General features: G+C 39.3%; 1 protein-coding gene across 2 annotated transcripts in view; it reads left to right on the plus strand.

The window, feature by feature from the left end:
* Nucleotides 1–1,208: 1,208 nt before the first annotated feature.
* The window catches only part of LOC109996925 (anoctamin-1), a 31,100-nt gene continuing 17,157 nt past the window's right edge, over nt 1,209–15,151 (plus strand). Inside the window, exons 1-8 of one of the 2 annotated variants that reach the window (XM_065956725.1) lie at nt 1,209–1,695; nt 7,473–7,528; nt 8,916–9,290; nt 12,879–12,977; nt 14,082–14,233; nt 14,376–14,430; nt 14,637–14,685; nt 15,048–15,103. In XM_065956725.1, the coding sequence (XP_065812797.1) occupies nt 7,520–7,528; nt 8,916–9,290; nt 12,879–12,977; nt 14,082–14,233; nt 14,376–14,430; nt 14,637–14,685; nt 15,048–15,103 (795 nt within the window). In that variant the 5' untranslated portion in view covers nt 1,209–1,695; nt 7,473–7,519. The remainder of the gene's footprint in view (nt 1,696–7,472; nt 7,529–8,915; nt 9,291–12,878; nt 12,978–14,081; nt 14,234–14,375; nt 14,431–14,636; nt 14,686–15,047; nt 15,104–15,151) is intronic. The other variant, XM_065956724.1, reaches the window with a different exon arrangement.

A 15,151-nucleotide genomic window follows, 5' to 3' on the forward strand; every position in this document is an offset into this window, starting at 1 on the left:
CTTGCCGTCGTATGAATGGGATTAGTTACTTCTGACGGTCACTTTACAAATCAGCCTCTGCCATTAGTGTGTGAATGGGTAGGTGTGACATGCGATTAAAATCTACAAAACTGCAATACAAGCTCAAGTCCATATACCATTTACTTTACACTTCAGGTCAGTTTTATATTTAAGTTGTTGTGTTGTGCTTTTGTTCAAATGTTTTCCTGTATTGCTTGTTGTTTTTTTTTTGTATGTATTGATGCACTGTACGTTTAGTTTACACAATCGTGTTCATTCGATATTGATTTTAAATCATCATTTAAGTATTTCTCAGCACAAGCTGCAACGGTAGTGGTCAAATTTGGCACAAACATCCACAACGATTTCAAACAGGACGCACATCTGAATCATTGAGTACAGGGTGCTGGACAAAGTTACAAAAGTAAAAGGAAGACTGAGTCCTTACATGAAGCTGCTCTGATTCACATTTAACAATGCCCTCCATCATGTAACATCACATGTGGCAATATGAATTTTAATCTGTAAAAAAACATATCTCACTCAAGAATTTAGATGCCTAGTAAAACACCATTTCACAACAAAATCTAGCAGGGTAAATCTATTTAGTGACTAGTTTATTGCCTCAGATGTCAAAGATAAACTCCGCTGTGACGATAAAATATCTGGGGCATAACTCCTGTCCTTTCATGTTTGACACAATATCTTAGGAACCCATGTAAAATACTGTGAATACTGTGCCTGTTTAATGTGCTTTAAAAATAAAGCGGCCCTACCCTGCCTTGCTTACGTCCTTGTGTGACCAGTGGAGACTTTGCAGCCATAAGAGACGACAGAGCCAAGTTCCAACGATAAGGATAGTTTTCAAAACGTCATATTGGCACCTCTGGTGTATGTTCAAGATCATTGAGTGTGTTCAGAGCGGAGTAATAATGAATTCTGTCTGTAGCCTGATATCATGTACTGTACGCACACAAGTGTACACACATGTCTTCTTATGACACATGAGAATGTTGTTTGGAATGTTTTCAGTTCGTAAGCCAAGCCATGTTGTCATTTCTTTGACATGTAATGCATCAACTTTGACCTTGCTGTGATTTGCAGCCTCTGGCAGAGAGAGAGAGGGAGGGAGAAACCGGGAGAGAGGGAGCGGGAAATGTTGGGTGTGTATTTGGGTGGTTGATCTTGTAGTGATTACAGCGGCGTAGAGACAGACAGAGTGAGGGAGGGCACCTTGTGTTCATCAGAGTTTTATCGTTGTCTAAGTTTAGATCTTGGCTCACAGACGGCTTCTCAAGTAACAAGGCTGCGGGCTCACTTCTGCGACTCCACATTGAGACAGAAACAGAGCTCAAGGCAGAGCTTTAAAGGGAGATGAGAAAAGGCACAAGAAAGTGGCAAGTCACAGGGAAATAAGAGAGGAAGAAGAAGAAGAGAGGAAGGAGATACTGTCATATACAGTAATGAGACATTTCAAACAGGAGACACAGATGTAGAGAGAGGAAGGGCACAAATCGGACTATTCTGTTTGGAAAGAATTGTTCACTACATCAGTTTATCTCTGCTGTTTTTACCTGCTGGGACTGGACGATGACAGAGGAAGCAGAGGTGGCAGAAGACCTCACACCAACCTCAGAGTCAGAGCAACAGGCTCCTCATTTTCTGCAAGATGTCATCTTCCATGGCAAGTTTAAGGTGAGTGTCTCCACGAGAACCAGAGGACAGACAGAGCCAGTTGCTGAAATCTGATGTACACAGAGATGTATACACAATGGGCCGTCCATGGATTCTTGATACGAGCATTGCTAGACGTACATGACACTTAAAGAAAGATTCACCATGTGCAACAATGTAGATTATTTTAGGATAAGAGCTAAAAAAATATATCATTGTAATAGTATAAAACTACATGTGGCACTTTTCAATGTCTAACCTTCTTTTATCACCCCAAATGAAACTCATGATTGTTGGCTTCAGATGGTTTACATTAACAGAAATGTCTTTACAACTGTTCTGGTGGTGCCAAAGTCTAATAAGATGGATATTTGCCCAAAAACAATGACACAAAAAATTTAAGTAGACACGAGACCCTCATTTCTCTAAAGAAAATGAATATGGTACAATAATATGAAAACAAAACAATGGCTTCCTGCATGAAGAAAGTGCAACATAAATTACCCATGATAACCTTTCCTCAGCCCATGATTTGCTATCCAGATGTTTTTGTTTACCCCTTTGAACTCACAGCAATGGAAATGGTCCACCAGCGCCTGCACCCCTTTGCCTTTTAGTTTATATTAATAAAAAAAACATACTGTACAATCTGTTCAACCCAAATGAAAGGGTTAGTAATTGAAAAAAAAACATGGCAATTTATTATTTATAATATAATTGTGCTATAAGAAACAAAATGCATAACCTTTTTTTTACCCTCCCTAAAACATCTGAACTTTGTGATGTTATGGTTTCTTTTATATGTTAATCCAGCCCAAAGTGGTTCAGCTGAAAAAAATAAAGAATGCTTTAGCTATTATGGTGAAAAAATAAAGAGAGTTTTTTTAATAGATTTTTCTAATATAACATGTAATAACATGACTCCAGCTTTCCCATTCTCAGCTTTCTTTCATGTCAAAATGAAATTAAAGAATGGATGAGATCTTGCTCCTTTAAGATTCCAATTTCCTTTTTTACTTTTAAACCAAACAATGTGAAGATGAATACATACCATAACCCAACACTTGTAACATCACTTTAACCTCAATCCACGAACAAGATCAAAACAAAGTTCATTCTACTTATTAACAGAAGAGCTCACGTTGTAGTAAATTCATGACTCTTCTTTGGTGGTCTGGGAAGCTGAGAGCTCATAAAACGAGAGCAGGATTACAACAGGATGGAAGAGAAGACCTAGTGCCACTTTCATGAAACATCCTTCGACATAGATGATCCTAATTCAGGTGCTGAACAAATTGTTAACTCTTTGATTATTCAAACATGTATCTTCATTCCAAAGATACTCGCTACAACATTGCCTATGAGAACCAGAGATCTCTTTAATATTAAATTCAACTACCAGGGTTTAAGCTGTGATTTGTTGCTGCTTGTCAACAGGCAAGGCAGGCCACTGCTTGGGGCCCCAGACCAGTAGCCCCCTCATCCTGGGTCTGACAAAGGTTTAAACCAAAGCAGGGGCTCAAAAAGTGCAAAGTTTGCAATGACAGTGGGAAACCTCCCTAAAGGTGGCCCCATCTGACAGCCCTCACTGGTTTCACTGTCAAGGGTTGCATGCAATATTGTTGTGAAAACCTACGTTTGACAGTGATAGTCACCAGAAGTAAAAAGAAAGGGTTTCATTGTTCTTTACATCTTTATTTTGTAAATAATACTAATGTGAACTTTGACATTTCGCTATTTTTGTGGGTGTCAGATTATTTCATGACATAATAGTGATGAACGTTGGAGGGGCTCCCCGTGAATTTTTGCCTCGGGCCCCAATAAACTCCAGAATCGCCAAAGTGTGTGTGTAAGAGACCTTCCTGGTCAGTGAGTGTACTGACAGGCTGTCAGTTAGTTTTTAAAATGTCAATGCCCAGTCAAAGAGTCTGACTTACACCAACCTGTAGTAAGAGAGAGAAATATTCAAACGTAATATTGACAACAATAATGATGACAAGTCTATGATTTGAACAATAAAACACTGATCAAAGTAATTCCTGGTATTCCTGGTAGTGCATATGCTAAATGGACTTGAGCTTGTATAGCGCTTTTTCAGTCTTCTGACTACTCAAAGTGCTTTTACATCGCAGGTCACACCAACACATTCACACACTGATGGCAGAGGCTGATATGTGAAGTGGCCATGAGAAGTAACTAATCCCATTCATGCACATGCATTCGCCGCCAAAGAAAACAGCCAGAGATAAGTGTTAAGTGTCTTGCCCAGGGACACATTGGATATGTGGCTGCAGGAGCTGGGGATCGAATCCCCTACCTTCCAGTTGAGAGACGACTGACTCTACCAACTGAGCTACAGCCACCCCATATCAATCTGAAGATGATAATCTAATGCAGTTTCATAAGTATACTTTCTGAGATTGCAATTTCTGCAACAGTGCTTTAACGAAGCTAACCAGTCATTGTCTTTTTTTCTTTCATTGTGATTTGGTGTAATATTGATGTCCAAGTCTGTAATTTCACATTGCGCTGCAGTGTTGCTGAAGTAGGGCGTGTAATGACACAGAAGGAGCTCTATGCACACTCAGACACACCCACACACACACAGCGCTGTTATCCCCCACTTGCTCTACCGATCCCGTAACGGCTCTGTAACGCCTCTGGTACTTCCTCCGATGGCGGCACAGAGGTCGCATCACATCGTCCACCCATTATGCCTCCACAACATTCAGACTGAAGTCGACACGTCAAAGGGGTGTAACGCTTTGAACTGGCAGTCTGGACAGGGCTATACTTATCCTTTTATAAATCACTTTTACAGCATATGATGCAATGTATATTATCTAAATTTAAAAGCGAGAACAAAACTCAAATTTAATGACACCTTTTTCCAATCATTCATAATGAATGTAGCCTGAAATCCTGCTTGAACCACGATGTTGCTGACGACGCTGAGACATTTGAAGACATATTGGCTAACCTGACAGCTTTACCAAGATTAGATATTTTCATCTTGCAGAACTGTGCAGCGAGTTTCAAAGATTTGATTCAACTTTCAACAAATCCTTTTGTCAAATCATTTTTTCGTTATAAAATGAGAAGAAGAGTGAGGCTTATGCTCCAGAGCTGTGGCCCCATTTAACCCCTTTAATACCCGACTATGTGGAATCTCCTCCAGTAGCAGGTTTATCCCGTGGGTGTCTCCATGATCAGTTTCTTCTTCATGTGATCTTAGTACTGTGCCTGACAGCTGACAGATGTTATTAGGCTTCCTAAATAACATTTCTATTTTCACTTACAAACATGTGACATCCACATGGAATGGTTTCAGCAGTAAACATGGCGCTTGCACACTAATTTTCACCTCCTTGTCCGTGGGATCTTTTATCAAGGAACGTCACACTAATGCTTAATAACCCAGCCAAAAGTAAATGGAGTTTTTTTAAATCCTGGCACTACTTCTACACATTTTCAGGAGTGAATGACCAGTCCCATAATCCATTGCTAACACAGCCTCCTTGAGCGACAGACTTTTTTCAGGTTTTTTGGTGTTGCTGGCCATTGTTGTTGTTAAATGTCTAACTCGTAACTTGCAAAATCCAAAAAGACATGCTCAGCCCTAAATGGGTGCTGGATCAAAAAAATAAACAAATAGGTATAAGAAGTAAAAAAATCCACACCCCAAGGAGCCCCTGTCTAAATGATTGACAAGTTTGAGGAAGAACATGGTGGCTCAAAACGTCACTTGTTAATGAAGATCTTTTTTTGCCTCTTTATAGCTATTCAATTGAGACGTAAAAATCGGACTTAGAGTCGTGAGATGACTTAAACTGTAAATATCTCTGTCTAATTGCCTAAGGACACTTTGGAGGTGTAGCTGAAGGAGCTGGGGATCAAACCCCCGACCTTCTGGTTAGGAGACGACTCACTCCATCAAGTAAGCCACGGGCTCAGATTGTGTCTAATGAAATCACATTAAGGATCCCCGGAGATAGACTTTTCTTGTTTTCTTTTCTTTTCTCTTTTTAAATCTTAAAAATGTAATTGCTCCGTTCAAAGCCACCAGACTCCATTGAAAAATGGTGATTTTACAAAGCAGTATCAGGGAGTTGCTGAAGCTTCAGTCTTTTGTGTTACTGTGACTGTGGTGTAAGGAAAGCCTTTTGGAACAAACACAATATGTGTGTAACACTCATAACACAAACTAAACTAACCAACCAAGACTGCACGCTAAGAGAAACTCCTGTTTTCTACAGAGTTAAACGATCATGAAGTCTGGTGGCTCTGAAATGATATGAAGGTTTTACAGGTTTAAAAAAAACAAGTACTCTTTAACAAAATGTTCTCTCTCTGTAATCTCTGTCAGACTCTTTCAATAATGACCTGGGTCTGTCATTGGCAAATACAAGCACTTTTAGTTCACATTGCTTCCCTGATCTGACATATTTGTCACTTTTAGACTATGTTGCAGCCATTACAGCCAGTGTTGAGGCTGCCAGCTGTAGTAATCTACTTGAGAAACTACAAAAAAACAAAAACAAATCTATTGACCTTTGAGACCCAGAAATATGACAAATATAGCCCAAAAAAATACCAGAATTCTCCTTTAAACTCAGTACTTGTAGTATAACTCAGGTATTCACTATACCTGAACTGGAACCATCTCCTCAAATACAGCACCAGTTCACTGATCTCCAAGTGTAGAATGTTATGTGCTCTCTGTGTAGTTTGATCTGAAGACACCGTCTCATCTGCAGCCAGACTTTATGAATAGACTTCATGAGGAGAAACACTGTAATAAGCTGAGGTCATGACAGAGCTCATAATTCACTCTCTATTTATATCTTACAGAAATTACTAAGTACCAACGTCGGCATCAGCTGCCACCTGTACTATGGCACCGAACTGCCCCCGAGCCCCTGAAAAACTTTCATTCATCAGGTCTCGTCCAAATTACTGTAATGAAAAAGGTCTGAATGTTATAATACACTTAAAGACACATGATAATGAAACGTGTAGTCTGCAGGTTCACTGCAGCTTCAATGATCACTTCTTGGTTTTAATAATGAATTAATGGCATGATGTGATTTAAAGAACTTCTATAATCAACAGATAACGCTTTCACATCTCACCATACTACCACCTTTTCTTAGTAGCAATGTAGTGAGGTGTGTGTCCTTAAGCCTTAAAAGGAAGGCTGAATCCAAATCATGACAAATTCAACACTTTTACAGATTTAGTAATAGAATGCACATAATTCATTCAGAATACTTTTTAATTGTATTTTCAGAAGGCTTGATTATGCACAACAATAATATGCATATGTTATTTAACTTTGGTAAAATCCTTAAAGAGGGGTAAAAGTTTGGCTCTCATTCATCAGGATTTGAAACTACAGCTTGTTTCTGCTGCCCTCAAGTGGAAATGTTGTTCACTTTAGACCATACCACATTTGCCATGTTCACTGATTTGACTAGAGCTGAAGACTTGGATGTTGTCAGTATAATCACTATAAAGAGGAAAAAGAGCCTTGTGAGAATGATCTACTCCTGAAAATGTTGATAAAAGCATTAAAGTCGCCAGCTATTCTGGCCTCCCAATGTTTGGAAGAAACACATTTAAAATGCATTCTATGAATTGCTGTTGACTAAAATGTATTTTATTGACCAATCAAAACACTCCCATAAGCTCCTTTCACACACCAAGTGAACGCCTGAAAATGTAACAAAATTCCACAGCTGAGCTTCATGTGTGAATCCAAACTGCCCATTTTTTTTCCCTGCACTGTTTCCTACCAGCCCCCTAGTAAGATGTCCACAACAGGTCATGGAGAGCTGATGTGTAAATGCAGCAGGTAGGATTCAGGAAAAGTCACTGGGAGCAAGTGGGTTTGGGGGGATGACATTCATATCATGCAACCGGTGTGAAACCTGTGGGATCTTCATGCATGTAATGAAGCTGCTCTGTACTCTTATCTGCTAGCCAGTATGTTCTCCACTCTTTTGTTGATACTGTGAACATGTCCAATTAAAAATAGTATTTAAATAAAGGCAAAAACTGCCATCATAGTATTGGACTTGCTACAGCCATCTTCTTGGATTGATGTAAACATTAGATTGTGACTTCTGTGGCCTGCTTATTACTTCATGTCATACCTCCAGAGACCCCTTCCTGCCATCAGCAAAAATCCTCATAGTGGGGGACATGTGTAAAAGGGCAGCTCTGACAAATGTCAGGGGCAGACTGTCCTGAAATGTTTTAAAAATAGTGCATAACGACAGTCTGCATGTCCCTCATAGTGTGTATGCACAGATGTGTGCATACTGAGTGCTTAAGAACACTCCGACACAAAGTGAGGAATTTGTGTAAATATAAGTACAGCTCTGACCACGCTTGTGCACAAACTCAAGTGAAAAAAAGAGCATTACAAGTGTCATGACACCCATTAAGCAATCTCCACCATCAATATATGTTCTGGGTTTTCTTTTATTAAAAACAGATACATTGCACAATCAGAGTCAAAAACCTGTAAAAGACTGCTGTGACAGGCATTTGAAATGAAATGCGTTTTGCCTTACTGAAAGATTTAGCAAACCATCCACTCCGCAGGAAGCGCTTTTGAGAGTGTGCTGATCTGTTTGGCAAAACCAGAGCATGGCATTAGGTAAAAAAAAAAATGTATTTGTGTGGTTTCTAAAGGGATGTGGTTTTACCATATTTGGTTATTTGGAGGCACTTTGGAATGCAAATGACCCAGAGCAGGCATCAGCATGCTGGTTAAAAATGTGTGATTATCAACACTGATTACATACTGATGTAGGTATGACCAGCATGCACATGTTTGTTAATACATCTTTTTGGAAAGGACAGAATCTTACGAGTCCCTTCATAATTCTTCATCTCTAAAGCCTGTGGGGAAAAAAAACATTACAACAGTTAAACAAAGGTTTCCTGGAATAGTTTTCTAGTTCTTTGGTTTTTAATCACTTTGTTAATAGCCTTACTTTTTTATTGGTGAAACGACATGACATTGTGTGTATGCGTGTGTGTGTGTGTGTGTCCGTATGTGTGTCCGTGTGTGTGTGTGTGTGTGTGTGTGTGTGTGTGTGTGTGTGTGTGTGTGTGTGTGTCTGTGTGTCTGTGTGTGTGTGATTACTGCACTGCCACAGTGATACTGTGAAGCCATGATGGTGCCAGCTTCTCACACTCCCCCGTCCCTTTCTGTCCACATGTGCTTCAAGCTGCTGAAGGCTCTCACCCCACAGGAGAACAGCCACTCCCAGCATGGCCTCTTCTTCCAGGATGGTCAGCGACACGTCGACTACGTCCTCACGTACCCTGTGAAGAAGCCCTCGGGGGGGCGCTCCATCCGATCATCAGCTCACCTTCTCACCAAAAATGCTGTAGCTCGCAGCCTACGCCGCGGCCCCAAGCGACTTGAAGAACATCTCAAAAATCACCAAGCACAAAAACCGAGGGACTCACAAGCAGCAGATGTGGAGCTAGGCCTTCATGGAGAGACCCTCAGCAGCCAGGAGGACCACAAGATGTTCAGGAGGGAGGAGTTTGAGGGGAAACTGAGCGACATGGGCCTGGAGCTGGAGAAAGATGAGGATGTGAGTTTATATTTTTATTCATTTATTCCATCCTAATTGAACCATAGTGTTTGTGATGAAATCTATGGAGAGGACAAACATTTGGGTTAGTTCATTTACTTTACAGAAAAAAAACAATGTTGATCTATTGAGAATGTTTTAAAGATGTTTTGCATGTGGAAAACTGTTCCAATATTAACTGTTTATTCAAGAATTGATAATAATCTATACTCACATTGGTTGTCCCCAACTGAATAGCAGAAACCGTATCAATTTACAAAGATTGATCATGAGTCAGTGTCCTTTTTAAATTCTGTGATCTGACGCCTTATTATTGTTCAACCAGGAGAGATAAGTGATTAAAGAAAATTATTTATAACAGATTTAATAGATAATACAAAACATGGAAATCTCACTTGACAGAAGGTCTTTGGCACTTTATGGGTGGTTGATGTGTTTGGAGCGTTGACAGAATTTGGAGTCCAGACACTGGTGGTGGTGAAGTTTATGACTTAATGAGACCGGATGGGTTAAGAATTGATGGATGATGTTTCTGCGAATACTGGCGATGATGGGGAGGTGGAGGGGCGCACGAAACATTGACATGAAGGAACCAAGGCAGAGAAGGAATCATATTTAAAAGGGGAGCAGAACGATGATAGGCTGACAATGAGGGATGGACGTCCTGCATTTGGTAAGATGAGGCCAGCTGACCAGACAGCTACCCAATGACAGCCCCAGAAAATGACAGCTTCATTTAAACTTTTACAAAAGACCACAGCATGTTAACACAGGCTCTATTTGTACACACTATGTCGTCTATATCACTCATATGCTCCAAAACTTTGGGGAACAGATGTTTATATCGCGCTCTTGAAGCCAACTGACTGAAATTTTACCATATAGACCACTGGAGTTGCTCATCTACCATCCTCAAATGTTGTCTTTTTTTGTCTCATAGCATCTTTCACAACTATTATGTTGGATTCAAGACTAACCATTCATTACAATAAAGTCACAAAATATCACAGACAAATTAATCAGAGCTAGTTTGAGATGGTCCACCTCTTTGGGGTTCCTTTTTGTAACGTTGACATAATTACAATCTAAATCTGTCAGTTGCTATGCTATGTATGCTACCTCAGCATGCTCTATTAATTTCTGTCCAACAAGCTGGGCGCTGCTGGGATCCACACTTGGATATCAGTACCAGTAACTGATCTGGTGTCTTAATGGACTTTTACACAGCTTCCTGTCTGACCTACACAGCTGACAGAGCATGTATTAGACTTTAAACACGAAACATGAGGGGCCTGATGCTGTAACCAAGTATTAACAATCTGCTACCTATGTGTTTTATCAGCTGATATAAGATACAAGAGTATTTCCATTAAAAAAAACTTTGTCTCAGTGTCTTAAAAAAGTTTGCTGTGACCTTAACTCACTACTTCAACTTTATTTAAAATTCAGAGCCTAATTCACTAAGAATGGATTGCGGCCACTAATAGCTCCAAAAATGGAACATCATTTGCTCCCACTATCTGCTCAGTCTCAGTCAGCAGTTAAGTTATTGGTACATGTAACCCTATGTGCATGTGTGAATAAGACTGTGTCTTTTTGATGCATGGATTGAGCGGGGGCAAAAGCCATGTACAATCCTTTTGTGACTAAGGCCCTCAGTGGACAGATTTGTCACAGCTCAACAAAGCTGAGACGACCACACTTGACTTCTAGTAATTTTTTAAGACACAAGATAAACAATGACAATTTCAAAATGATTATCAGTAGCTTTAAATGTGTTCTGTTTGTTGAATGAATGGAAAGAGAAGTGTAATGAACAAATTAAATGTTTTAAATGTTTCAACACTTTATCAAATTTCCATAGCATTCTCTCTGGACTGGATGCTTCTACAGAGCATGTCTGGTTTGGACCCCAGTGACAATGGGTGGGTGGTAGGAATTTGTGGTTATTAGCCGGTTCTAAAACAAGACCCCATGGCTCCTGAGGATCTGCTCTGGTTCACAAGCTGTAATTGTAATGGAGATTGCAGCAACCAGTGTTGCAGCTGCAGGAAGAATGGTGTCGAGTGTATCTCAGCATACAGAAGTTTAAAAAGCATTACATGCAATAACTTTATCAATGAGGATATAGAGTCTGGAGAAGACTCAGATTTAGACTCCTGTGTGGCACATTGTGTTTTTAAAGTATCTAAGTATTTAAAATCTTGATCTAAGAAAAATAGCTCATTTTAATTACATGTTAGATATAGATTTCTATTTGACATGGACATCACAACTACATTGGATGAACCAGATGCATTTTTGAGTGAGTTAGCACACATGCTGATTCTCAACACTTTTCCAAAGGGGACTTTGTTAAAGTGGGCGTGGCCATTTTACCTCAAAAGATTGATTTTGTGAAAAACAAATGCTTGCAATCGATTCAGAACCCCTGAAAAACCCCTAATTTGACCCCTCACAAGCTACTTACGGTAAACATTTTAAATTTTACACCACTAAGTGTCTGGTTACCCCAACTCTCACAGGTTTTGATACAGGACTTAAATGGAAATCTTTTTACATGTGTTACAAGACAGCTTTATGAACACATTGGTGAAGACATTTCTTAGGAAGCAATTTATTCCCAGATTGGGCACATCTATGATGAAATTCCCTGACTATAGGACCCTGTTAATAATGACATTTTGGTCTTTGGATATGATTTGTTGAAGAATAACACCAACAAACACATTGTTACTTCTATCACTTTCGCTTTTATTTTTTGTCCAATTACAGAAGCTACCTCCTCCTGCAGCTATAGGCCAAATTTCTAGTTGTGGAAAAACCATCATGACACATTTGATATAGAACCTGAGGTTGTTTTATGAGTAAACAACATTTGGACATGGCCTCAGCATTGTCTATTTTTAACCAGCGGAGCTTTAAAGACATTCACTTGTGAATTTCCTGGACATTTTAGGTTACAGCGAGTTTCTTGTAAAAGTATTTGCAGGGTTTGCAGGCTGGACATATCTGTGTATCATCCGTGTAAAAGTGTAAACTGATATTCTGCCTATGTAGAAGATGTCCTAATGCCAGCATATAAATAGAAAATTAAGGAATGGCAGTGACTTGTAGCGGCTGACCTGAGATTGCCAGTACCACGTAGGAGATTCCCGTTTTCTGAAAACTGGGTACTTAAACATTAGTGTGTCATCAACGTATTTGTGTGGTGATTTAATGATCACTGGGGGGTGCACACTAAGCTAAGCCAGGTGCGATGTTGTAGAGAGGCCTGAGTAAAGTTTCAGTGATGACAAATCACATAATCTTCTCTCACACCTGGCATAAACCCAAAAGACACATTTAATTAAGCAGAGGCAATGAGCTACATTTTCCTGAATAGAGGACGCAGACACAAGTGTAGATTTCTTTGGCAAGCATTTACAGGTTTGGCCAGCACTGTTTTTTAAAATGTATTAGGTATTCCCATGTGCCAGGTGCCACTCCGTTTTGACATGTTCTGCCACTGTATTGCATTCGTTATGACATTAACATAATGTTCATGTTTAATACAACTGGGTTGTGTATTTTATATTTGTCTCTTAGGCCAAGATTCCAGGAGTCTGCTTTGTGAAGATTCACGCTCCCTGGAACGTTCTCTGTCGAGAGGCAGAGTTAATGAAGCTAAAGATGCCCACAAAGAAGGTAGGATTGATGTCTGATTTAAAATGTTCCATCTAGCAAAACCTTCAGCTTAACTATGTTTCCAAATACTACATTTAACTCCTTCAAAACCAGGTAGAGAGTTAAACACAGAGTCCAAACCCAAGTTGATGAGCTCTAACTTAGCCTGAGTTAATTAAGCAATGAGCCGGCTGTTGCTGCAGAAACTACTTCAGATGTCTCTACTATAAATACATATTTAGTTTAAATTACACTTTCATTTTGAAATAACAACAACACTTTGTTGTGTTGACTGTACAGTACATTATCAGAGCATCATCCAGACCATCCTACTGTTCTGTTCGACCTGCTTCTTCTACATGTTATCTGTTAAAAACAGGGCCAAACTCTCAAGTATCACAACCAAAGCTACCAGAATAATTGATTTCCCTACACTCAACCTAACAGAACTCAACAGGGCCATTACACGCATTGCACCCTCAATAGAACAAGATTTCACACACCCACAAAACATCCACCTCACCCCACTTCCCTGAGGAACAGAGCACTGAGGTGCAGAAGGGCTCAACAGGCCAGAGTGGAACTTTTGATTGTTGTTTAACTCTGTTTGTTCTATACACTGTTTGGTGTATGTACTGTTCTTCGGTGAGAATTGTTTGTTGGGCAGAAAAAGGGCTGTGAAAAGGAATTTCCCCATGGGGACAAGAATGTCTAAAGTCTTACAGTAAAACATTGTCTTGCAAGTTCTTAAACATTACAGGAATTAAATAACACATTTCACCACCCTACCCATCATGTGGGTCTCACAATGGCCCTGAGACATAACACCGGACCAAACTAAACAACAAACAAACAGATATATGATATATGATTCTCAAGACATTACATCAATCGAAACAGTTTTTTTTCTAAATAAAAAAATCACAAATGTTAACAGTTGGAGAATGGATAAAAGAAAACAGAAAAACACAACCTTTTTTAGAAACAATAATGCAGGCGTACTATGGTTTAAATGGTTAAAACTGGAATGGACAGTTAAAAGTTAGATGCTTAAACAGAAAAATAAAAAAAAGACAGTTTCATGGTGTATCGTAATGGTCCTTGTGGGTTTTGTGAACATTACAGGTGTATGAAGTGAAGCAGTCGGGAAGCGTTATGGAGAAGATTGGCTCTCTGGTCAGTAAAGTTCTGGAGCCCCTCCACCCTCAAGTGGAAGACTATCAATCTAGAAACTTCAAACATCTGTCACACACGTTCTCCAGAGAAAAAAAGCACCTGTAAGTACACTTTCATGGAAAATACTTGTTCTATGATCATTAGTCTGTGTGTGTTTTTAGGACATTTTTGACTATACAAGCCAGCTGAATTGTAAATATAATAATTAAAAATTGTTGATTTTGTGTATGTGTGTGTGTACAGGTTTGACCTCTCAGACAAAGATTACTTCTTTGATAGCAGAACGAGGAGTTCAATGGTAAGTCCACCTAAGTGTTCCTTGTATGTATCCAGCAGCTCATGTTAGAAGACCATGGTAAAGTGTATTTTGCATAATATGTAACATTTAATTGTCATTTTATTGTTGTGCTAATTTGTAAAAAAAATAAATAAATCTGGCAATTTCTTGATTCTTTTTATTCTACACAGCATGGTGTGATAAATTCAGCTCTGTTTCCTTTCCAGGTTTATGAAATACTTAAAAGAACAAAATGCAAAGCCAAGTACAGCATGGGTAAGTTAGGATCTCTGTCTATCCCATGTCTTCAGAAAAACATAAATATCAGCACAGTATCAGGTTAAGTTTTACAAACATGTATGATTTATTAAAATTGAACTTGTGCTTTCTAATCCTTCAGGTCCTTTATTGTGACTTTAGTAAGCAATGGCTTGATGGCTGGATTTGTCATCTATTGAGTTACAAAACCTATGCTCTCAGGCTTACTTTGTGAGAGCCCAGAATCCTCAAACTGAAATGTCTACCACTGGCTATGTTGGATATTATATTTTCAGTGGTTAGGCTTACAGTGCACAGTACATGGTTTCTGGAACCTTTTGGATAAGATAATTCATGATTTGTTTGTTTTCCCTCTGCAGGAATAACCAGTCTGCTGGGCAGTGGTGTTTATACAGCAGCTTACCCTCTTCATGATGTACGTTGTCCCAAATTTATTTTTTAAGGACTATGTTTTTAATCTGTC

The sequence above is a fragment of the Labrus bergylta genome, chromosome 7 (assembly GCF_963930695.1).
Source record: "Labrus bergylta chromosome 7, fLabBer1.1, whole genome shotgun sequence".
Classification (NCBI taxonomy): domain Eukaryota; kingdom Metazoa; phylum Chordata; class Actinopteri; order Labriformes; family Labridae; genus Labrus; species Labrus bergylta.